This window comes from Drosophila sechellia, chromosome 3R (genome assembly GCF_004382195.2).
Source record: "Drosophila sechellia strain sech25 chromosome 3R, ASM438219v1, whole genome shotgun sequence".
Classification (NCBI taxonomy): domain Eukaryota; kingdom Metazoa; phylum Arthropoda; class Insecta; order Diptera; family Drosophilidae; genus Drosophila; species Drosophila sechellia.
This window is the reverse complement of record NC_045952.1, coordinates 29,192,292-29,218,066: the sequence shown is the minus strand read 5'-3', so window position 1 is coordinate 29,218,066 and position 25,775 is coordinate 29,192,292. Positions and strand designations below refer to the sequence as shown.

Below are 25,775 nucleotides of genomic sequence, written 5' to 3'. Positions count from 1 at the left end.
ACTAATTTGCTGCGTTCAAAACTTCTGTTTTTCACAGGAACTCAATATTTTCAGATTCTTACTCAAAATAAAGATTTGCATTAGTATTAAGGTATTAAGACTTTGAAATCAGTTTATTTTATTTATATAAGAATAGGATTGCGTCTTTGCTACTTGCTAATCAGAATTGGTTTGAGACCTCGTTAACAATTCTAACAGGTCTTCTATAATTTCAAAGCGATAACATCTACTCGGTCTCTATATACTGTAATACTACTTAAATTTATATAAACTAATCAATCAGTCACTTGAAATATTTTTATATTGGTTTTCAATATTATATCGATGTTTATATGCCACAGTCATATCGATATCTGATGTGGTTGCCAGACCAAGTACAGCTGCTCCTCCCTAGAACCTCGTCTATCGATATCGGTCAATCGATATGTGAACATATCTAGCACGACGGCAGCAACAAAACCACGAATTAATTTTACTAAATTTAAGCCAAACGCGCATCGAAAATGCCTGGAAAATGCGATTGAATGAACGCGAAGAGTGATTGATTGCGAACGCGAGTGAATTAAGTGAAAATACGTCGGCGAATATCAGCAAATTGTCGTCAAAAGGCAAGGAAAAACGGAGAAAAAGAGGAAAAGCAATAAGTGCCGTGTGTGGGAAACGCGAAAAAGGCGAGAACAAAGAGGCGAAAAGCGAGGAAATTGCGTGGAAAACGTGGAAATCGCGAAGGAGTGAAGGTAATTGCGGAAAAGGCCTGGTGAAAATGCAACGTTTGCAGCTGGAATTTGCGTATCTTCCAGTCCAAAAAGAAAATGCAATATCTGTTGAATGTGTGCGAGTGTGTGTGTGTGAGCCAGTGCGTGTGTGGCTGCGCTGGTGTGCGCCCCATGTGTGTGTTGGTGTGCATTTCCAATTGCCTGTGTGGAAAAGCGAGGAAAACTGCACGGAAAACGCACGAAAAGCAATCAAAAATGTGCGGAAAAGTGCCTGAAAACGAAATGCGAACTACACACACAAATGCAACAGGCTGTATTTACATATTTCGCTCTCGCTCTCTCGTGGAATAAATCAGTACGTCTGCGTGCGAGTGTGTGTGTGTGGGGGAGAACGGAGGAGACAAAGAGAGCGAGCGAGAGGTTGCTACACAAATCGGATTAAATTCTTCTGTCTTGCCTCTCTTTCTGGCGGAGTGTACTGGTGTCCATGGAAAACTATCAATCTCGTAGAATTTTTAACTTTATTCCAGCGTAATTTGGAATGTCCCAACGACATTAGGCAAGGTCAATGTATGCACGCACTTTTCTCGGTTTTCCCGTTTCCTCTTACCATTTTCCAACTGAAACAACGGTTACTATTACGGGCTACGATATTCTTGTGTCGAAAGAATTACAAATTCGTGAAATCAACAAGAAAACAATAATTAACGAAAACTGAGAGTACGACAATTAGAGTAACAGTAATAACAATAATAATAGTAGTATTTGCGGGAATACAACGAAAACATGACGAAAACGTAGCAAGATTTGCATATAGTGAAGATCTACTAACAGAAACTGCGAGGATTGTTGTAGAATTGTGATATTTACTGTAACGGAAACGTTGGAATCATTAAAATTTCAAAGTATGAAAATATTTAAGTAAACAAATTGAATTTTCGTATTCAAATAATTAATTCATGTTCATATTCATATAACATATTCATATTCATAACAGTATGAGTCATGCACAAATATCGAATAATCACAAGGTGCTACTTTGATTTTGTAGAGCATTGTATAGCGTTACTAATCTATTTAATCATATCCCACATGTTGATATGAAATGGAAGAGCATATTCTTCATAGGCCACTGTAGTCCTAGCAGAGATCAATTTTGTGACAGTATGCGCGGTGTTGATGCAACCGTGGGCAGCAGCTGCCTCCGATTTGCATGTGACTAGAGCACACAATCGGCGGGATGGGGAAAATCCGCGGGAGCAGCGCAGTAAATGCTCAGACGCGAGATGCAAATGCGAAATGTGGCACAAGTAACTGCGGCCCATTGTAATTCGTAATTAGAGGCAGTGCCGCCACTTCAATGTCAGTGCGACAATAATTTCTCAGGCGGCCCGTTTGTGCTCGCGAAAAAGCAAAAGCACGAAACTCGAAGCACAAAGCAAGAAACGAAGGGGCGGGACAGCGAGACCTCCTCCTTGGTGGAGCCAGCCATCGATTCTCTATCGGAATTCCAAATATTATGTGTACACAGCTATGATATAAACAAGCCCACAAAACTTGCAACTGAAATCGAAGCTTTGTTGTTGCAGTCACTAGTGGGACGGACTACTACTATTACTACTACTACTACTACTACTACTGCTACTATTGTTGTTTTTGTGCTTGTTGGCGATGTTGCGATTGTTGTTTTTGCTTAAAACCAGCAAACAGCGGCGTCATCGTCAGCGACGCTGGAAAATCGCTGGGATTCCATTCACATTCCAGCATGCAATTCGCAGTGGATTATGTGAGTGTGTTGTTGTTTGTTGTTGCCTTTGTTGTAGTTGTAGCTGTTGTTGCTGCTGCTGGAACAGGTGAGGCTCCATTGGCGTCGATCGTGTGCATTCCACAGAGCACACAGATACACACACACACACGCAGATAGCCAACGAGCAGAGAGCAGGGCAATAAATACCAATACAGTGGGCTGTTTTTGCTGTTGTTGCTCGCCTTTAAAAGTAAATGAACGATAAAACAAGAAAAGGAAGACGAAGTTTGGCGCGGGGATAGTGACGACCAAAGGGATACCCCACAGAAAGTGGGGTGGTTCCACTGTAATCTTTAAATCAAAGTGTATAAACTCTTTGCCATGAAATGATTTTTGATTTTTACTGAGCATCCTAGTTCCTAAATCACATTGAAGAATATTAGGCTATTATCCCAAAGATCGTATATCTCATATAAAGAGTGGGCTTTGTGGGGGTGTTCGCTGATCTTGGGCTAATCCTAATGAAAATCCCCAACCCCCTGGAATTTTCCGCACCCCTTCTGCGCCCCTGCTTCGCTGCAATGCAAGTCGAGCGATGTGGACGACGAAAATGCAATTTAGCTCGTTTTTCTTGCTTGCTTCGATCCCCGCCTCCTTTTCGCCGACCCCCTCCACACACACATCTGCACTAGTGTGCGTGTGTTTGTGTGAGAGAGTGGATGAAAAAAGGGAAAACGAAAGGAAAACAGAGAGAGAGAGCGAGCGCGAGCGGGAGAAAGAGAGCAAGAGCACAGGCGACCAGCAGCCGCCGACCCGCCCCCTTTTTTCCGCCTGCTGCCTCCCCTTTTCCGCCCCTTGCTCTTCTTCTTCTCAGCCGCTGTGGAATGCGCATTTTTGCAATAATAATCAGCAACTAATACTATTTTTATCTTCTGCCCTGACGCGTCGCACACTTCTTCGCCTGCCTGTGCGTGTGTGTGTTGGGGTACTCTAGTGTTTGCCCCCTGCAGCGTGATTCTCTCTCCCTTTTCCACTCCCTCTCTCGCTCGCTCTCCTTCGGGGGCACGTAATTCCCATGGGATTTCGGGATCTGCGGTTCATTACTACGCTTTCGTAATCTATCGGTTGATAAGTTATCAAAGTTGAAGGTAGATTATGGGTCAAAATCACATTTCTGATAAATTAGTATAAACAACAGTCTATTTTCAGAGTGAAAAACACGTAGAAAAAGAACAAAGTTAAATATATTAGTTTCTGAAAAAGTAAACCCAAGTCAAAATACGGTTACAAAATGGCAATTAAGTTAATCCCAAAGATACATGCAGCTTTCAGCAAATCTGTGTACACAGTGTAGTTCTCAGGTGATTAAACACCTTACAGGTGTCAAAGTAAACGCAATCTGGACAACGCAAATATGCAGTCCCAGTTTGCGAAAGTGATTAGAGACTATTGCTCCAGAAAAGCGTTACACAGCTCGAAAAAGGGGGTAAATATGAGTTCAAGAGATTTGGAAGATGTGTAAAACTAACGAGCCATCAAGTGTCTCAATTAATGCTAAATGCGAAATTCTGCCTAAGCGAAAATAGGAAATAAAAGCCATTTAGATATGGCTTTAGATACGCAGCGGCACTCCCCCTTTCATGTGGAGGCACAGCTTTGGACGCAATTAAACAATTAAAGATTCCCATGGCGTAGCCGCTTAATAACGCATCTAAATCAAAATATTTCAGCAGTGCGATGTGGCGAGGGGAGGGGTGTCAGAGGGGCGTGGATTGCAAGTGAATTGAATGTTTGGATTGTTAATTAGTTATTGGATACTACGAGTCGTCTATTTGCGCAAAAATACTGTGCGGTATGCGTGGAATGCGAAAGTTTCCCAACTTGGCACCAAAACATATCTACATATATACATATAGCCACCATAGTTATATAGTCAGCCAGGGCCGATCTCTGTTGACACTCGGATTTGGCGCGTGGGGACGAGATGTTTACCCACCCGGGATCCATATGCTCCGCCGCTTGTTATCATCTATGTACATTTGTGCTCAACCCCGGCCAAATTCGCATTCCTGGGCAAGAGCTAATAGAGCGGAATTAAATAAAGAAGCGAAACAAGAAAACCACTTTTGTCAACAGAATAATTAAAACTCATGTTTCGCCGTGCCATTTCGTGGCTCCCAGCTTTTTATGTTCGACTGAATTTACAGGGCAATCAAAACGCTGTTTGCGGATCAAGGCACCGAGTCATTCGTGTTTGGATGTCGGCAGATGTCTATGGCTCATTATCTCCGGATATATGTACACACATTTGTGCACACGAGTGCTCCTCGAGGAATGTCAACTAACTTTGTGGAGCCATTAATGTGGGGGCAGTGCTAGTGCTTCTAGGCCAACAAATATTCGAGATACTTGCAGCAGGCATCTGTGAGTACAAGATTGTTTCTTGGGCTTCAAATTCATCAGAATGCAATCGAATAGGCAACATGTGGATAGTTGGATTTTATTCCTCGCTGCAGGGTATCATGCACTTCGATCTGCCGCTGCGTTTCCTTACTCATTTGCACTTGGCACAAATTCGGCGAAATTCCGTGTTTGTTTACACATCTATCTGTCGATGGCTATTTCATAGTCAGGTGCGCACGCCACTCCCTCCCCTCGAGCTCCACCCCCTCCCCCTACACACACACACACCTCCAAATATACATACATTCATATATACATACATGCATACATATGATATACGCATAGTGTGAACTTAATGGTTCGTCATAAAATTGGGTTTGTTTTTGCGTTGCCGGGGGATTTTTGTTTCGTTTACATTTCCCCAGAATTCGAAACATGACATAAGAGCATAATTTATGTGTGCACCCCACCTTTTCGCATTTTGCCCCCGATCTGCTGCAACTTGGTGGCAGTTAGGGCCCTAAAATCACTGGAAAAAAGCATGCAAAAGAAGCACTTCCTCCACGAGTCGCCATGGTCATTACGAACAATGAGTGGGGATTTTCCGGCAGCTCTTTAAGACCCTCGATAGTGGGTGACTCACGTTGCTGGCACTCAAATGGGCCGACAAACCCATCAACTGGGCAAGCTAGTGCTGCCAATTTGGACTCTTACCGGTTAAGTAGCTGGGGTTTCTGGAAGATATACCATGGAATTCCATATAAATAATGCTATTGAGAAGACTTGGGAAAGTAGTTACATATATAGTATAGAAGCACAGATATATAGAATCATATTATAATATTATATATATCTTTTTCTCATAATGGTTACTCGTAACCACTGTAATCAAGTTCAGTTTGTGTGAACCCAAGAGCCCTGTGTGGGTTCCCAATGAATGGGTCACTTTGGAGGCGACTGATTCGCATCATGTGGCTTTTGGCATTTAGTATTTAGCGTAGAGCGTGTGACAATTTTCGTTTGATCAATTTTCTCACCCGACTGCCCGTCTTCCGTCTATTTTCAGCTCCAATTTGCCGCCATCGATTCGTGCGTAGGATCAATTAAGATTCCGAGAGGCCGGGAATCGGCTCAAATCAAATTAAAATCAACTAATATTTTGGTATTCAGATATTCAAATGGAATTCATTCATCGCCTGCGACTCTTATTCGGATCTGCCAACTATTTTCGAATTTGAATTGTGTCTGCGGCGGGCGCAGAATCTCTGATAAAGCGGAGGAATAAAATCGGAGAACAACAAATACAAGTACAAATGAAATGCGGGGAGCAGTATTTACATGCCAAATGAATGCTGGGTAGGCGAGCGGGGAGTTTCTGTTATAATGCAAATGCGAATGTGAACGCGAATGCGAATGTGAGTGGAAGAATTCCCGGCACGAGTGATAAATAATCCGACGACAAACAAAGCAGAAGCCTACACCGCGAGAAAGAGCAGTGCAAACACATTTATCTTTATTGAGAGCAACAATATCAAGATCGAGATAATAAAGCATCCTAAACCCTCGCCTTAGTTCGTTGTAGCCTCGCCACAGATATTCAAAGGCGAAAAGGTGCTCGGCATCGCCAGACAAGCGAGTAATCCATCTATTTACGTGTATTTCATACAAAACAACCAATTAAATAATAATAAAAATATTAATAATCGTAGAGAGGCAGGCCAAATCCAATTCCCGGCCGCCGATGTGCCCCAGTGTGTGTGCGAGTGTGTGTGTGCTGTGCCAGTGTTAGTGTGTGGAGCATTTCTGTGATATGAGTGCTAAATGCCACAGGGCGAAGCAGCAGCATCATGCATCCAGCGGGCGAAAAAAGGGGCGGTCGCCCCAATGATAAATACACGGCGGAAGCCCTCGAGAGCATCAAGCAGGACCTAACCCGATTCGAAGTACAAAATAACCATAGGAATAATCAGGTAAATATATAAATATATACTATGCTCTAACACAGCTTAATAATACATGAGAAGTTTTCCCTGGGTAAATCAGTATCTCTCTTAGTATGCCAGAGATTCACCACACTGGATTCTACAACCAGTGTTGCATAAATTTGCATGCGTTCGCTAGTCTGTTCTGCGAATCAGATCGTAGATTTTATCAAGTGATGAATGGGTTGAACGCAGATCTTCATTCAGTTAACACAACAACCCAAAACTAGAAATGCGAACAGTTTATTCACACGTTCCTGAGACTTAATTCAAACAAGCATAGTATAGCTTGGCTTTTTAGTCATTTTCCAAAAGTATTTCCACATCTGACTCACCCGAATGAATGCTCGATTCGAGCTGCAGAACAGGCTCAAGGAATTTAAATAACCGTTTAGCTCCGTGCCACTCAGAGCTCATCTTGGTAGATCTCGGCTTAGCCCGGCTCCATGCTACTTAGGATCGGCTTGGCTCTCGCGTGGAAGTTATGCCATTAAACGCTTATCACGGTTTTTATGGTCGGTCGACAAATGATGCGACAACCAAGACGACACAAGGCAGAAAAGAAGACAACTATTAAAAACTAACAACCAGATAAATGCCAGCCACAAAGGAACAATATACATATATCTTTCGAATAGAGTGGGTGTTTTTCGTGGCCAGACGGGAAAAGTGTGGATACTTCATTTTATGGCTATTATACAGTTAAATTATTATATAGTTAAATCAATTAAGTGTGTCTGGGATCTAAAGAATCACCAACCCCAGCCTACAATCGAAATTCTCTTCTGTCAAGAATAGCGTAAGATTTATATTTAGAAACTGGCACGAGCCGCAGACTTTTCACCTGCGCGCGCGAGTTTGCACAAGGTCATCAGGTGGGCGGACTGGGAGGTGCGTTGGTCAGCTGTGGGAAACTCAGCCACGGGAGTTGGCCATTAGCCTGGCTGAAAAGCAAATAGCTAGACGAGCTATATACATGTGTATAAGCCAAATTAATGAACTGGCAGGCGAAGTGCAATTGGGTGGCGACGGGCGGGCAGACAAGTGACCAGCGGCAGAGGGACAAGAGACAAGCTACACGGAAAGAAAAACAGTTTGTTTGAGAAAATAATCACATATATGTCCTACTTTGGTTCTATAATGGAATATAGGATTTTGAAGTTAATATTAACGATTCATTGAATACTACCATTGTTAAATGCATTTTCTTTCCGTGTAGAAAGAGCGCAATCGAGAGCACACACACGAGACGATCTTCAGAGCTCCGAAGTGTGCGTGCACGCGATCGCCCTGGATTCTTGGTGTTCACACATGAACACGAATATATTTAAAGACTTACAATTTTGGGCTCCGTTCATATCTTATGTAAATGAATCGAGAGCGATAAATTATATTTAGGATTTTGTTATCTAAGGCGACATGGGTGCATTGCTCAAAAACATGTAATTTAAGTGCACACTACATGAGTCAGTCACTTGAGATCGTTCCCCGCCTCCTAAAATAGTCCCTTAGTGGGAGACCACAGATAAGGTCCTCGCCGCTCAAGATAGGCAGATGTGCCCGAGCGTGGGACCTCGATAAGACGGGGACTATTTACTTAGGCCTCTGCGTAGGCCATTTACTTTAAGATGCGATTCTCATGTCACCTATTTAAACCGAAGATATTTCCAAATAAAATCAGTTTCTTACAAAAACTCAACGAGTAAAGTCTTCTTATTTGGGATTTTACATTTGGTCAATCGAGCCTTTAATCGACTCTGCAGTTTCCCCCTACCAAAGGTAAGGAACTCAGAGAAAGGCCAGCTCCTTTAAGCATCTTACAGCTAAAGGTAGCAAAAATAAGTGACTCTTGTTTCCCCCTACCAAAGGTAAGGAACAGAGTATAAATATAAAAAGCAAAAAGATACAAAAGAATCTTTTATGTTTTAAAACAAGCACCTTATAGTCTATAGCTAAAGGTTGCTTTGTGTACCATTATAAATTGTGGTAAGGCGTGCTTGAGGCCATACATCAGCAATTGTGAAATTAAAAAGTGCATAACAAAAGTGCCTTATAAATGCTCTAATAGCATTAAATCAGCTCATAAATAGAGTGCAGTGTATATGCCATAAGAGCATAAATTAAATAAAAAGTGCCTGAAAACAGTGCCTTATAAATGCTCTAATAGCATTAAATCAGCTCATAAATAGAGTGCAGTGTATATGCCAAAAGAGCATAAATGCCGAAATAAATGGCTAAAAAACAAAAAATCTGACTGGACTACAAAAATAATAAAACGTGCCAAATAAAAAAAAAATCATCTTTAAACATCGACGGAGCCTTAAAGAAGAGAAGGAAGTCAAATTCAAAGGAGCCTCTACCAGCAGCAGAAGCAGCAACAACAGCAGCAGCAGAAGCAGCAACAGCAGTAGCAACAGCAGCAACAACAGCAGCAACAGCAGCAGCAACAACAACGACATCAGCTAAGTCAAAACAAGAATTTTCTGTTTATCCAAACACACATATATATATAAATACATATAAAATACATATACACGTACTATATATATTAAGAAATTACAAAAAATTTTCAAAATGATGTCAGAAAAGACTATTCAATTCCTTAAGAAGCAGTCCGAAATTATTTTGGAAATTAGAAAGTTGGAAGTAAAACCAACATTAACAGATGTAGAAATTCTAAAATTAAATGAGCTTCAAAAATGTTTCATTGCTAATCATAGCAATTTGTTAAAGATCGGCGTTGTCGATCATGAATATTTTAACGCGAAGCAGTATGATTTAATAATGATGGTGTTAGAAAAAATTAAAAATAAAAATGAAAAAATTAAGGGCGAGTCGGTAGAAAACACTTTCCCTAAATCAAACACTGTCCCTAAATCAAACCCTCCCCCTACATTAAACCTTGAAATGTGTGGTCACCCTGAAAAAGAGGGTATAGCACAAAACAACGCTTTAAAAGTAGAGCAGGCATTTCGAAATAATGTTGGCCAATTTCGAGTATATCTAGAAGATACGTCTAAACTAATAGACAGTAGTCCAGATTTCCTTAAAATAAGGAAAAATAAAATTGAATTTTTATGGCATAAAATAGATAACCTGATTGAACAGGTGAATAGTCATTTTGAGAGCTCGCTATTCGAAGAAGAAATTAGCGAACTTGAATTTGACAAACAAAATATTCTTACAGCCATTAATAGTCGACTCAGTGGCACAATAAATAAAGCTGAAATGTCGACGGTTGTTAAGGCGGAGGAGTTACCAACCCTGCCTAAAATACAGATTCCCACTTTCTTTGGTGATTCCAAAGAATGGGATCTTTTTAATGAACTCTTTACAGAGCTCATACATGTGAGAGAGGATCTCAGTCCTTCTCTCAAATTTAATTATCTAAAGTCAGCATTAAAAGGAGAAGCCAGAAATGTGGTTACTCATTTACTGCTCGGCTCTGGAGAAAATTATGAAGCCACTTGGGAGTTTTTGACCAAGCGATATGAGAATAAAAGAAACATATTCTCAGATCATATGAATAGGCTTATGGATATGCCAAATTTAAATTTAGAATCCAATAAGCAAATAAAGACATTTATTGACACGATTAACGAGTCAATTTATATTATAAAATTAAAGGCACAATTACCAGAAGATGTGGATGCAATTTTCGCTCACATAATTCTTCGGAAATTCAATAAAGAATCACTCAATTTATATGAAAGCCATGTTAAAAAGACAAAAGAAATACAGGCACTTTCTGATGTCATGGACTTTTTAGAGCAAAGGCTCAATTCTATATCATCATTCTCACAGGAAGTAAAACCTGTAAAGAAAATGATTAATAATAACAAGAATAAAAATTATAGTGACAATTGTGCATATTGCAAACTACCAGGGCATTATTTAATTCAATGCCATAAATTTAAAATAATGAACCCAGCAGAACGGTCTGACTGGGTAAGAAAAAATGGGATTTGCCTAAGATGTCTGAGGCATCCGTTTGGTAAAAAATGTATAAGCGAGCAGCTTTGTTCGACTTGTCGTAAACCTCACCACACGTTACTTCACTTTGCAGGTCATAATCCAGAAAAAGTGAATACGTGTAGAACAACAGGTCAAGCCTTGTTGGCCACGGCCTTGATTCAAGTAAAGTCGAGGTATGGAGGCTTTGAACAATTAAGAGCATTGATTGATAGTGGCTCTCAAAGCACAATTATTTCAGAAGAGTCTGCACAGATTCTAAAATTGAAAAAATTACGGTCTCATACTGAAATAAGTGGAGTATCTTCCACAGGAACGTGCATCTCCAAGCACAAAGCGGTTATTTCGATAAGAAATTCTCCGAAAAATTTAGAAATTGAAGCAATTATTCTCCCAAAACTTATGAAGGCACTTCCAGTCAACACGATTAATGTTGATCAGAAAAAATGGAAGAACTTTAAATTAGCCGACCCCGATTTTAATAAACCGGGTCGCATTGATCTAATCATTGGAGCAGACGTATATACTCACATTCTGCAAAATGGAGTTATAAAAATAGACGGTCTCCTTGGGCAAAAAACTGATTTCGGGTGGATAGTTTCTGGATGTAAAAAATCCAAAGGAAAAGAAACCATTGTAGCCACAACAATAGAAATAAAAGAGTTAGATCGCTACTGGGAAGTGGAAGAAGAAGAAAAAGATGATATCGAGTCTGAAATCTGTGAAAATAAATTTATCAAAACGACAAAAAAAGATTCAGATGGGCGATACATTGTGTCAATTCCATTCAAGGAGGATGTCACCTTAGGAGATTCAAAGAAACAAGCGATAGCTCGTTACATGAATCTGGAGAAAAAACTAAAAAGAAATGAAAAACTTAAGGTTGACTACACTAAATTCATGAATGAATACATGGATTTAGGACACATGATTGAAGTGAGTGATGAAGGCAAATATTTTTTACCGCACCAGGCAGTGATTAGAGATTCAAGCCTTACGACCAAATTGAGAGTAGTTTTTGATGCTTCAGCAAAAACTACGAATAACAAAAGTTTGAACGACATAATGTGGGTTGGGCCACGAGTTCAAAAAGATATTTTTGACATTATTATTAAATGGAGAAAATGGGAATTTGTTGTTTCGGCAGACATTGAAAAGATGTACCGACAAATTAAAATAGATAATAATGATCAAAAATATCAATATATTTTATGGAGAAATTCTCCAAAAGAAAAAATTAAAACATATAAATTAACCACAGTCACTTACGGAACTGCATCTGCACCATATTTGGCTACCAGGGTTCTGGTAGATATTGCAGATAAATGTAAAAACCAAGTTATTAGTGCAATAATTAGGAATGATTTCTATATGGATGACCTAATGACTGGAGCTGATTCGGTAGAAGAAGCTAATAAATTAATAACATTAATTCTCCATGAATTGCAGAAAGTTGGATTCAACTTAAGGAAATGGATTTCCAACAATTCCAAAATATTAACCACTGTGGAGGACACAGGGGACAATAAGGTTCTCAATATTATCGAAAATGAATGTGTTAAAACTTTAGGACTAAAATGGGAACCTCAAAATGATTTATTTAAGTTCAGCGTAAATTGTAATGATGAATCAAAAAATATAAATAAGCGCGTTGTGTTATCAACGCTAGCAAAAATATTTGATCCGTTAGGATGGTTGGCACCAGTCACGGTTTCAGGAAAACTTTTTATTCAAAAACTTTGGATAAATAAAAGTGAATGGGATCAGGAATTATCCATAGAAGATAAAAATTATTGGGAAAAATATAAAGAAAATTTATTATTGTTAGAGAATATTCGAATCCCAAGGTGGATTAATTCAAACAGTTCTTCAGTCATTCAGATTCACGGATTTGCGGACGCCTCCGAAAAAGCATATGCTGCAGTAGTCTATGCTAAAGTAGGACCTCATGTTAATATAATAGCTAGCAAAAGTAGAGTCAACCCTATAAAAAATAGGAAGACAATTCCCAAACTCGAGCTGTGTGCAGCTCACCTGCTTAGTGAATTAATCCAAAGACTAAAAGGATCAATTGACAATATAATGGAGATCTATGCTTGGAGTGATTCCACGATTACCTTAGCATGGATTAACAGTGGTCAAAGTAAGATCAAATTTATAAAAAGAAGAACGGATGACATTCGGAAATTAAAAAATACTGAATGGAATCATGTTAAGTCAGAGGATAATCCAGCAGATTTAGCATCCAGGGGAGTGGATTCTAACCAGTTGATCAACTGTGATTTTTGGTGGAAAGGTCCGAAATGGCTAGCAGACCCAAAAGAACTTTGGCCTCGGCAGCAGTCTGTAGAAGAACCTGTCTTAATAAATACGGTATTAAATGACAAAATAGATGATCCTATTTACGAATTAATAGAAAGGTATTCCAGTATAGAAAAACTTATACGTATAATAGCATACATAAATAGATTCGTGCAGATGAAAACAAGAAATAAAGCCTATTCATCAATTATTTCAGTAAAGGAGATAAGAATAGCGGAAACAGTTGTTATTAAGAAACAACAAGAATACCAGTTTAGGCAAGAGATAAAGTGCCTTAAAATCAAAAAGGAAATCAAGACAAATAATAAAATATTGTCATTGAATCCATTTTTGGACAAGGATGGGGTTCTAAGAGTTGGAGGAAGATTGCAAAATTCCAATGCAGAATTTAATGTTAAACATCCAATCATTTTAGAAAAATGCCACCTAACAAGCTTATTAATAAAAAATGCTCATAAGGAAACATTGCATGGAGGGATAAACCTAATGCGAAACTATATCCAAAGAAAGTATTGGATTTTCGGGTTGAAAAATTCGTTGAAAAAGTATTTAAGAGAATGTGTAACGTGTGCAAGGTATAAACAAAATACAGCTCAGCAAATAATGGGTAACTTGCCAAAATATAGAGTGACGATGACATTCCCGTTTCTTAATACTGGAATAGATTACGCAGGTCCTTATTATGTTAAATGTTCAAAAAATCGTGGCCAAAAAACATTTAAAGGATACGTTGCTGTATTCGTTTGCATGGCCACCAAAGCCATACACTTAGAAATGGTAAGCGATCTAACTTCAGACGCATTTTTAGCAGCACTCAGAAGATTTATTGCTAGACGGGGAAAATGTTCCAATATCTATTCAGACAACGGAACAAATTTTGTAGGAGCTGCAAGAAAATTAGATCAAGAGTTAGTTAATGCAATACAAGAAAATATAACGATTGCAGCGCAGCTTGAAAAGGACAGGATTGATTGGCATTTCATTCCCCCGGCAGGACCTCACTTCGGAGGTATTTGGGAAGCTGGAGTTAAGTCAATGAAATACCATTTAAAGCGTATAATCGGCGACACTATTTTGACTTACGAAGAAATGTCAACTCTTTTATGTCAAATAGAAGCATGCTTAAATTCAAGGCCATTATACACTATAGTTAGTGAGAAGGACCAACAAGAAGTTTTAACACCAGGTCATTTTTTAATTGGAAGACCACCTTTAGAAATAGTCGAACCAATGGAAGATGAAAAAATCGGAAATTTGGATAGGTGGAGACTTATCCAAAAAATGAAGAAAGATTTCTGGGTTAAGTGGAAAAGTGAATATTTGCATACGCTCCAGCAAAGGAATAAATGGAAAAAGGAAATTCCTAATATAGAAGAAGGGCAAATAGTTTTATTGAAGGATGAGAATTGTCATCCTGCAAGATGGCCTTTAGGAAAGGTGGAAAAGGTGCATAAGGGGAATGATGATAAGGTCCGAGTGGCTAAAGTAAAGATGCAGGAAGGATATATCACTAGACCCATTACTAAAATTTGTCCCTTGGAAGGAATAAAGTCTGTTGACAAAAATGAGGCTGACCAAGAGCCAAAAAGACGAACTAGAGCGACATCGGGAATGTCCAAGATCGGAATCATTATGGCAATGTTGTTGTTTGTGTTAAGTTGTCAAGTTTCTAGCGCATTACCTAAAGATATAGCACCAAGATATTCTATAGACAAAATAAATAAAACCTCAGCAATATATCTAGACCCGCTAGGAGATGTTGAGATTGTGAGTACTTCTTGGAATTTGGTTATCTATTATAAAATGGATCCATATTTTAAAATGTTAACAAAGGGTAATGCGCTTATACAAAGTATGAGGAAAGTTTGCGAAAGACTTCATAGCTTTGAAGAGCAATGTAGTCTAGTCTTAGATAATATGCAAAGTCAGTTATCGGAACTTGAAGAAAACAATAAATTGTTTATGATGCAGTCTAGATCTAGAAGCAAGCGTGCTCCTTTCGAATTTATGGGTTCCTTGTATCATATTTTATTTGGTATAATGGATGAAGATGATAGAGAGCAATTAGAAGAAAATATGAAGAATTTGTTAGATAACCAGAACAACCTTGATAAACTAATTCAAAAACAAACATCTGTGGTTGATTCAACTTCTAATCTATTAAAGAGAACAACAGAAGATGTTAACTCCAATTTTAGAAGTATGCAAATAAGAATTGAGAACATGACAGAAGTTCTTAAAGAAAATTATTATGTTTATAAGGAATCAATAAAATTCTTTATGATTACGAAACAGCTACACTCATTGATTGAAGAAGGCGAAAAAATTCAAGCAGGCATTATAAGCCTGTTGATTGATATTAATCACGGTAGGCTAAATACAAATATTCTCAGGTAAGGTTCCTGCGAATTCAAAAGTCCGTCTGCAATGTACTGGCTCTCAAATTGAATTGTTTGATTTGCCTCAGCAAGGAGTTTTAAGCATTGCGCCATATTGTACGGCAAGAACCGACGATAAAATTCTAGTTGCCCACCATAACATTCAGTCCGAAAGTGAAGAATTATTATCAACACCTTATATAGGAGAAGTTAGTGAAGTGCCGAAGATTATTTGGGATCCGCTGAAACTATCAATATTAAATCATACTGAGGAATTTGAACGATTGAATAATGAAATTAAATTTATGAAAGAGAACCATCAAAAATTGAAAGATTTACATTTCCATCATATTTCCGGACATGCTGGATTAATTATTGCCTTAATACTAATGATAGTATTAATAATATATTTCATACGGAATGTGCTGTGCAACAAAGAATGCAAGCAATAACCTTTGCAGGTCCGTTGCCAGTACTATAAATATCAATAGTAAATAAACAATAAAATAATATAACAAATAAAAATATACAGTCCACTATATCGTTGTTTAATAGAAAATGTACTTCTACATAGAAAAAGCAAAATGTTTAAAATAAGTTAATTGAGTACAAATTGTTGAATTAAAAATAATATAAACCATAATTGTAATCCAATAAAATTAAAAGCCAGAAAAACTAGGCCCATTGAAATCTTAGTTGCAAAATAAATGAACATATATCAAATAAATACAGTCCACTACTGTTATAAATGCAACTAATGTACATCTCAGCTTTGCTGGCCCTTTGGCAGAATGTTCACACATGAACACGAATATATTTAAAGACTTACAATTTTGGGCTCCGTTCATATCTTATGTAAATGAATCGAGAGCGATAAATTATATTTAGGATTTTGTTATCTAAGGCGACATGGGTGCATTGCTCAAAAACATGTAATTTAAGTGCACACTACCTGAGTCAGTCACTTGAGATCGTTCCCCGCCTCCTAAAATAGTCCCTTAGTGGGAGACCACAGATAAGGTCCTCGCCGCTCAAGATAGGCAGATGTGCCCGAGCGTGGGACCTCGATAAGGCGGGGACTATTTACTTAGGTCTCTGCGTAGGCCATTTACTTTAAGATGCGATTCTCATGTCACCTATTTAAACCGAAGATATTTCCAAATAAAAGCAGTTTCTTACAAAAACTCAACGAGTAAAGTCTTCTTATTTGGGATTTTACACTTGGCATTGACGTCACACTGTGAACTCAAACGATCCGATCGGAATATGTGTATATATGTACATATATTCCAAGCCAATTGATGAGTGGGTTGCTATTGATTTCAATGAATGCCCAAAATTCCCCAAAAGATTGCACAGCAGCGCCCGAATGACTAATGGTTTCAGCACCAAGTCTGCAATTAGCTCTAATCCCTCTTAACTGGTTATCATCTCCTCGATCCGAAGGATTCTTAGTTAATAGAGTGCATATACCTTCTGATTTCCAACTCATAATGCTACTTCTTTGAAGAAATGACTTGTTTATGGTTATTTAGATGTTTTTTGAGAGACTGAGTGTCTTTTCAATAATTCACGACTCCCATAGCCGGCGGTTTTGATGACTAACCCATTTCGATGAGTGCTCCTCTGTCAGCATTTCCTTTAAGCCACTATTAAAGATTTCAATCGCTGCAATGACCAAAGTTCCGAAACGGGCTTTAAGAAATGCCAAAGAGCTGCGCAGAAAGGAGTCGCGGGTTGAGGACATAAAAATTCTTAAATATTATCTGACGGGTCATCAATTTAAAGTTTTACGACCTCCACTTGCCAGCTACTGTTTGCTGCGCCTGTAAATTATGTTCCCGGCTCTTTGGATTCGCTCTCGAGGATCAGGCCAGCGAACGAAATTCCAGAGGCTCCGAGGCAGCAGGGAGGCGGAGTTTTCTCTTAATCCAGGCGATGGGCGTGCTCAGGTTTTGGCCATAAAATATAGCCTGCGAGGAGCTGGCTAATTGTTATGAGTGCGGCCAGTTCGGACAGGCCAATTTAGTGCTGCAATTGCGCTGCCATTGGCATTGGCTCCTGGGTTCGGGGGCTTCGGTTTTGGCCAACTTTCGCCCGGCTTTTCGGCCTACGCCTCCCCGAACGGCCAAGCACAATGGCCCGGCTAATTGGTCATGCTGAGCGCTAAATACCAGAAACCCATAATCTGCTCATATATGGCTCATATGTTCGGCATACTCTATCCGAGCGGGTTTCCTCCATATGTGGGCAGTCCATGTCGGGGCGATAAACGATAGACGAAATAAACATGAAATTTATGCACGACCCGATCAACACTTTCAGCGCGCTTGCTCGCGCCCACACAAACGATTGCCAATCGGACAGGCTGATAAGCTATTTGATACCCCTTAACATGTAGTCACTCACATACTTTTATCTTCTATTACCTTTTATCTGTTCATATTACTATCGAACTACTTTTACTCTATCTTTGCTTTTAATGCCAATGTAACTATTATCGTAATGGGTATCTTATAGTCCACTCTTCGGTGTAAGACGTCTCTTTTTGGCGGCGTTTTAGCCGGTTAGCTACCAGCGAACAACGCCTTGAAACTCATTCAGCTTCTGCTATAAATATCCATATCGAAAATGGTTGGGCCGCAAGTATGCAGAGAAATTAATTAAAATAACAAACGCCGATAATAAATAAAAAACCGAACGCAAAGCGAATAAACAAGCCGCCGAGTAGACGCGACGCCAACGCATTCAGCAGTGAGCCAAATGCCATTACAATAAAAATTAAAATAATCCATAAATAAATTAGTAAACAAAAAGAATCAGTCGACTGCTGGAAGCGGAGGTCCAAACTCTTACCAATCCAATCGGGTATATCCCATCCTCAAGATCTGTCGCATATTTGGTGCTACACATGTAATCCCCATTTAGATTTGGTGCGAACCCAGCTATTTATAATTAGTGTGGGCACAGTGGGTGCCAAAAGTAGGTCTACCCATCTGCCCATCAAAATTAGTGCACTACTGTACATAAAAGTGCACTTATAGATTGGAGATAGTACCTTTCTGTATCCCAGGGTATCGGAACACTTTTCGTAGGCACTGTTTCGCTGTCTGTGAACATTTTATGGGGGACACATTTCATTTCGAGCGAAATGGAATTCCTTGGGGTGCAATTTTCAACTAATTTGCGCGATTTTCGTGCGAAAAATTTGTTGAACCTGTCGGTGGGTCGCTTTCGCTCGATTTTCTTTATTCTCGCGCTCTGCTCCGTGCTTCAGCGATTTTTCTCAGGAATTTTCACCTAAATATATATCGCACATAGTACAGCCATATATCAGAAGCAGCGATCGCCGAAAAGAATGTGTGTTGCCTCTAATAATAACAAAAGACAACAGACACACGCACAGCCCCCAAGTACAAACACAAACAAAAGAATGTTTGGCCATATCCATATAGTGATTCTACGGAACGATCTCTTCCCTAAAACAACCCAGGCTAGCAAGAGTCTTTAGTTAAACTTGGAAGAATGGAAGCACTTGCATTTCCTATGCCAATCGTATCTAAACTAAGGCGACTCTCGTAGCTGGTCTTCCCTGTACCCACATTTTACACAACCATTATAGAGCTGCCAAGAATTTCGAATTTTGATATATTCAGTTGGTTATGCCCCATTGCGACTTTCGCCAAATGCCAAGGGAATCTCAGTTACATAGTATGCCATGTTCAAGGCTGCATACTTGGTGATCATCTGCATTGATCCGTGCAGAAAGGTGACCCCGACCTGCATTCCTGGTACCGTAACATAATGATAGCTTATATTGGAAAGATATTATCATACATCACTACTCATATTCTGTATATTGTATATATAATGTATATTATTAAGTAATCCCAAATTCCTTTGACCTTGCCACAGTCTAATCGCTGTGCAAAGTGCATTGGAGACCGCAGAGAAGAGGAGCTTAAGTGGATTAGCGAAAGTGTTTCGGCAATTCTACGGTTCGCGTTGCCGTCGCCCTAAAGTCCGCCGTAAATCCAATTTATTTTATTTGAAAATGTAGCAATGTAGCAATGCCAATTTGCGTGGGCGACACTTTCTTCGCGGTCTTCTTGTTGCACTTGCTGATTTAGTGAGCCCATTGGCTTTCGCTAATTTGCCGTAAATTGGCTTTCATGTAAGACTGCTAGGGGAAAAAAAGGGGGGGTGCGGGGGCTAAGAGACCCCCTCAAAGAGCGACGCACAGTCTGCTGGGGGTCTTTGTCGGGTTTCGCTTGGCTCGCGTCCTTGGATTTAATTTGATGCCCATTAAAATCGCGACATGTAGAGTGGGTGAAATTCCACATCATTCCCCAAAGAAAGAGGCCACTTTGACATAATTCAAAGTTCAAAGATTATTACCCACAGCGGCTTTGATCAATTTATGCATAACTTCTACCAAAAATCGTGTTTTAATACTTATAATCCTCAATTATTAATTTAAACATACTGAGAGGTTATTTTATTAAGTAAAATACGTAATTCCTTGACCAACCGGTCTACATTCATTCACTTTAAACGATTTGTTATCTTTTTAAGCGTGAATATATAATTTATAATTAAAATTGCATTAAAGTACCAGTTAAATGACTTACAGATTGTTTAGTTATTTAATGCTTTTATCACGCATAAATTAAATTGAAATTTAACGAAATCGTGAAGAATTCGAGCAATCAAAGTATCGCATGCGAATTCCCATCACGGTGCCATCTCTAGAAGGATGACAGAGAGGGGGCATCCAAAGTCATAAAATCGAGGATCAGTCACAAAATGGCAAGAGATGATCGGCGGGGGGAAAGGGTGGGCCGACGAAGGAGGAGAGGTATCAAAAGAACGCGTAAAACGGGTAGCTGCCGAGGAGCGAAAGAGAGGCACAAGGAGCAGTGCAGGACCAACAAACGAGTGGAAGCGAGATGGAGGCAAGGGCAACCTTCGCTGCAAGTGTATTTCTTCTTGTGTTTTGGAGCGCATCTGGCAGCCGGCTCTTCTTCCCCTTCTCTCTCCCTTCTTCTTCCTGCTCCCCATTCTCCGCCGCCCATCCGCTCGCTCCGTCTCGCTCGCTCACATGACCTGCGCCTGACTTTTAGGAATTTCACGACGACGGCAAGAATTTTATTTCGTTGCTTTGGTCGCCTGGTTTCTTGGGTCTTTTGTTTTAGCCTTCGATTCGCTTTTGTTGCTCTTTGTTTTTGTTTTCAGCATGCACGCCTTTTGTTTGGTTTTTGATAGAAGCGCTCTACTTCAAAAGAATGTGGGGTATTTCTTTCAGTGCAGGAATGTCGATGGCACAGGGGCGTAGTGGAAAGGATTTAAAAAGGGGATTTATGAAGTGGCATGCAAATACGATCGGCAATTTTCATGATTTAACTAATCCTTTGCAACCATCTCTTCCAGAATTACACACCTCTGCGATACACGGCGACCAACGGACGCAACGATGCACTTACTCCGGACTATCACCACGCCAAGCAGCCGATGGAGCCGCCACCCTCCGCCTCTCCTGCGCCGGACGTGGTCATCCCGCCGCCGCCCGCCATTGTAGGTCAGCCTGGAGCCGGCTCCATATCCGTATCCGGTGTGGGCGTTGGAGTTGTGGGCGTGGCGAACGGACGTGTGCCAAAGATGATGACGGCCCTGATGCCGAACAAGCTGATCCGGAAGCCGAGCATCGAGCGGGACACGGCGAGCAGTCACTACCTGCGCTGCAGTCCGGCTCTGGACTCCGGAGCCGGCAGCTCACGGTCGGACAGCCCCCATTCGCACCACACCCACCAGCCGAGCGCGAGGACGGTGGGGAATCCGGGCGGAAATGGTGGTTTTTCTCCGTCGCCAAGCGGTTTCAGTGAGGTGGCTCCACCGGCGCCGCCGCCACGCAATCCCACCGCCTCTAGCGCGGCCACGCCCCCACCGCCAGTGCCGCCCACCAGCCAGGCGTATGTGAAGCGGCGATCGCCGGCCCTGAACAACCGCCCGCCGGCGATAGCGCCACCCACTCAGCGGGGCAACTCACCTGTAATAACCCAGAACGGGCTAAAGAACCCGCAACAGCAGTTGACGCAGCAACTGAAATCGCTGAACCTGTACCCCGGTGGAGGCAGTGGAGCAGTGGTGGAGCCACCGCCGCCATACCTAATCCAAGCCGGAGCCGGAGGAGCAGCTCCACCGCCGCCACCACCCAGTTACACGGCCTCAATGCAGTCGCGGCAGTCGCCCACGCAATCCCAACAATCGGACTACAGGAAATCCCCGAGCAGTGGGATATACTCGGCCACCTCGGCGGGCTCGCCGAGTCCCATTACCGTGTCCCTGCCGCCGGCGCCGCTGGCGAAGCCACAACCACGAGTCTACCAGGCCAGGAGTCAGCAGCCGATCATCATGCAGAGTGTGAAGAGCACGCAGGTCCAAAAGCCCGTGCTGCAAACGGCAGTGGCGCCCCAATCGCCATCGAGTGCCTCGGCCAGCAGTTCACCAGTCCACGTGCTGGCCGCTCCACCCTCTTACCCTCAGAAGTCCGCGGCAGTGGTGCAGCAGCAGCAACAGGCAGCAGCGGCGGCCCACCAGCAGCAGCATCAGCACCAGCAATCCAAACCACCAACTCCCACAACACCGCCTTTGGTGGGTTTGAACAGCAAGCCCAACTGCCTGGAGCCACCGTCCTACGCCAAGAGCATGCAGGCCAAGGCGGCCACGGTGGTGCAGCAGCAGCAACAGCAGGTCCAGCAGCAGCAGGTGCAACAGCAGCAGCAGCAGCAACACCAGCAGCAGCAGCAGCAACTGCAGGCCTTGAGGGTGCTCCAGGCACAGGCACAGAGGGAGCGGGATCAACGGGAGCGGGAACGGGATCAGCAGAAGCTGGCCAACGGAAACCCCGGCCGACAGCTGCTTCCGCCGCCGCCTTATCAGAGCAACAACAACAGCGAGATCAAACCACCGAGCTGCAACAACAACAACATACAGATAAGCAACAGCAACCTGGCGACGACCCCGCCCATTCCGCCTGCCAAATACAATAACAACGCCTCCAACACGGGCGCGAACAGCTCGGGGGGCAGCAACGGATCCACCGGCACCACCGCCTCCTCGTCGACCACCTGCAAGAAGATTAAGCACGCCTCGCCCATCCCGGAGCGCAAGAAGATCTCCAAGGAGAAGGAGGAGGAGCGCAAGGAGTTCCGCATCAGGCAGTACTCGCCGCAAGCCTTCAAGTTTTTCATGGAGCAGCACATAGAGAACGTGATCAAGTCGTACCGCCAGCGCACGTATCGCAAAAATCAGCTGGAGAAGGAGATGCACAAAGTGGGACTGCCCGATCAGACCCAAATCGAGATGAGGAAAATGCTGAACCAAAAGGAGAGCAACTACATTCGATTGAAGCGCGCCAAGATGGACAAGAGCATGTTCGTCAAACTGAAGCCCATTGGAGTGGGTGCCTTTGGCGAGGTTACGCTGGTGAGCAAGATCGACACCTCCAACCATTTGTATGCGATGAAAACCCTGCGGAAAGCGGACGTTCTCAAGCGGAATCAGGTGGCCCACGTGAAGGCCGAGAGGGATATCCTCGCGGAAGCCGACAACAACTGGGTGGTGAAGTTGTACTACAGCTTCCAGGACAAGGATAATCTGTACTTTGTGATGGACTACATACCAGGTGAGTGGAAACTTAAGCAGTCCATCAGAGTGAAAATGCCAATGGTGAATAATCCACAGGTGGTGATCTGATGTCGCTGCTCATCAAACTGGGCATTTTCGAGGAGGAACTGGCCAGATTCTACATCGCCGAGGTCACCTGCGCCGTGGACAGTGTCCACAAAATGGGCTTCATTCACAGGTAATGGAGGGGTTAGCAGTTGCTTCAGTTATCACAGTCACATTCACATTGTTACGGATTCACCCACAGAGACATCAAGCCTGACAACATACTCATCGATAGGGATGGACACATAAAGCTCACCGACTTTGGCCTGTGCACGGGATTCCGATGGACGCACAACTCGAAGTACTACCAGGAGAACGGTGAGATGGAATTAACTATAGAAGTGTTTAACTGCTGCAATAATACCATTCTTACTTTGATAGGCAATCACTCGCGCCAGGACTCGATGGAGCCCTGGGAGGAATACTCCGAGAACGGACCCAAGCCCACCGTGCTGGAGAGGTGAGTTTCGTACACTTAATTAATAGGATCGGCCGTTAATAAAAGTTTGCCGAACTCGCAGGCGACGGATGCGCGATCACCAAAGAGTCCTGGCCCACTCGCTGGTGGGCACCCCGAACTACATAGCTCCCGAGGTGCTGGAGAGGAGTGGGTACACGCAGCTGTGCGACTACTGGAGCGTGGGCGTCATCCTCTACGAGATGCTGGTGGGTCAGCCGCCCTTCCTGGCCAACAGTCCGCTGGAAACGCAACAAAAGGTTCGCTCTTCGGATACCTTTCAAACCTTTCAATGTGCATAACCATGACTTGCTTCATTACAGGTCATCAACTGGGAGAAAACGCTGCATATTCCGCCGCAGGCCGAGTTATCCCGCGAGGCCACGGACTTGATAAGGAGGCTCTGTGCGTCGGCTGACAAGCGGCTGGGCAAGAGCGTGGACGAGGTCAAGGGCCACGACTTCTTCAAGGGCATCGACTTTGCCGACATGCGGAAGCAGAAGGCGCCCTACATACCGGAAATCAAGCACCCCACGGACACATCCAACTTTGATCCCGTGGATCCGGAGAAGCTGCGCTCGAATGACTCCACCATGAGCAGCGGCGACGACGTCGACCAGAACGACCGCACCTTCCACGGCTTTTTCGAATTTACCTTCCGTCGCTTCTTCGACGACAAGCAGCCGCCGGATATGACGGATGATCAGGCGCCGGTTTACGTCTGAAATGGATGCTCTCCATGTGCCCAACACCCCACACCACCCCACCCCACCCCCGAATCATTGTTAGTCAAATAGTCACAAAAGGGGATAGAGACCATCGAGTGGGCTTGCATTGTAAAGAAAGCGTGGCTATAGAATGAAACTATATACATAATATAATTTATAGGAGACAGTAGAGGCGGGAGCTACGTATATGCATACAAATAATATACATATATATATATACATATGCCCCAGGGCATGAACTGAATAAATATAAAACGGAGCCGAGTAGAGATGAAACGAGAGGAGCGAGTCAGGACCTTCGACCCTTAACTGAACATAGTATATCCTTCTGCTGCTCCACAACAAACGCTGTAACCATACATACATATATATTTAAATTGTTAGAATTCAAAGGGACCAACTGGAAATCGAACCTTTCTGGTGCTCAAAGCAACGCAAAACAAAACGCCTTAAACTACGAGACGAGACGAGATCGTGAATTTACCCAACCGAACCACTCCACTCCTCTCCCTTCTCCACCTTCGATCGGTGGCCGGATTCGAACTCAGCAGGCTGATTGAATCCGGCCATCCCACGACTTCCCATTCAGCATTGAGATTGCGAGGTGTGCGATGGAGAACGAACGGAGACCAGACGTCGCACGGCAGCGATATAAGCGGGTCTTATAAGCCTAATCTAAATCTAATCTGGGAGAACAGGACCCATGTGTAATCGGTGTCCTGCCCTCCAATTCGTCTACCACTGCTCTTCAACTGTGTCCTCCCCAAAAGAACAAGCTTAGGCGTAGCCTATGTGAAAAGCTAGCAAAGTTAGACCAACTTGTTGAATGCCAAATGAAATTGTTTAGCCCCACGAGGAAAACGCGGGGGAAATTCAACACTTATTCTCTGATAGCAAACGGAAAAAAACAGAAACAGCACGAGGAGATGTGAGGAAATTGTAATCTTCTTAATGTAATATTGTAAAGAACACGTTAATTGTAATCTATGCTAGAGTTGTGTAGCGCCCTAAGATGTTTTTTAGTTTATAGACCGCTAACCGTAATCTAGTTTAATTCCTAACACTAAGCGAGAGAACAGTACATCGGTTTTTTTGTTTGTCGTAGGTTCGTTGGAAAATGCCTAACGGGAAACGATTTGTTTTTCTCTTTAATTAGCTTCAGTTTGTATGTGCGTGTGTTTTTATTGTGAATTATACATAATCCATCTGAATATTCAGGGGTGGAGCCTATTTTAAATGTGAGATCGAGCTAATTGAAGGAAATACAAACAAACTCTGTGTGCCTTGGCCAATTAGTTTACTAAAGCAAATTAATAAATGGAAAAGAAAACGTACGCAA

At 42.2% G+C, this 25,775-nt stretch overlaps 2 protein-coding genes across 2 annotated transcripts; both read left to right on the top strand.

The window, feature by feature from the left end:
• Positions 1 to 412: 412 nt before the first annotated feature.
• Positions 413 to 25,770, top strand: LOC6612913 (serine/threonine-protein kinase Warts). Its single transcript, XM_002037369.2, has 8 exons — positions 413 to 737; positions 5,933 to 6,836; positions 20,951 to 23,204; positions 23,264 to 23,384; positions 23,454 to 23,569; positions 23,633 to 23,711; positions 23,773 to 23,968; positions 24,032 to 25,770. Exons 2-8 carry the CDS (start codon positions 6,714 to 6,716, stop codon positions 24,431 to 24,433), a joined length of 3,291 nt encoding a protein of 1,096 aa, XP_002037405.1. The 5' UTR covers positions 413 to 737; positions 5,933 to 6,713; the 3' UTR covers positions 24,434 to 25,770.
• LOC116801683 lies at positions 9,353 to 16,073 on the top strand. Its single transcript, XM_032722741.1, has 2 exons — positions 9,353 to 14,292; positions 15,731 to 16,073. Exons 1-2 carry the CDS (start codon positions 9,423 to 9,425, stop codon positions 15,970 to 15,972), a joined length of 5,112 nt encoding a protein of 1,703 aa, XP_032578632.1. The 5' UTR covers positions 9,353 to 9,422; the 3' UTR covers positions 15,973 to 16,073.
• Positions 25,771 to 25,775: the final 5 nt, after the last annotated feature.

What these genes read in the sequence shown, in the direction of transcription:
- LOC6612913 (XM_002037369.2), top strand. Translation starts at nt 6,714, where the DNA reads ATGCATCCAGCGGGCGAAAAAAGGGGCGGTCGCCCCAATGATAAATAC. An exon ending in AAAATGGGCTTCATTCACAG is followed by an intron (nt 23,385 to 23,453) that starts GTAATGGAGGGG and finishes ATTCACCCACAG; the next exon opens with AGACATCAAGCCTGACAACA. An exon ending in CGCTGGAAACGCAACAAAAG is followed by an intron (nt 23,969 to 24,031) that starts GTTCGCTCTTCG and finishes GCTTCATTACAG; the next exon opens with GTCATCAACTGGGAGAAAAC.
- LOC116801683 (XM_032722741.1), top strand. Translation starts at nt 9,423, where the DNA reads ATGATGTCAGAAAAGACTATTCAATTCCTTAAGAAGCAGTCCGAAATT. An exon ending in AAGGCCATTATACACTATAG is followed by an intron (nt 14,293 to 15,730) that starts TTAGTGAGAAGG and finishes ATATAGGAGAAG; the next exon opens with TTAGTGAAGTGCCGAAGATT.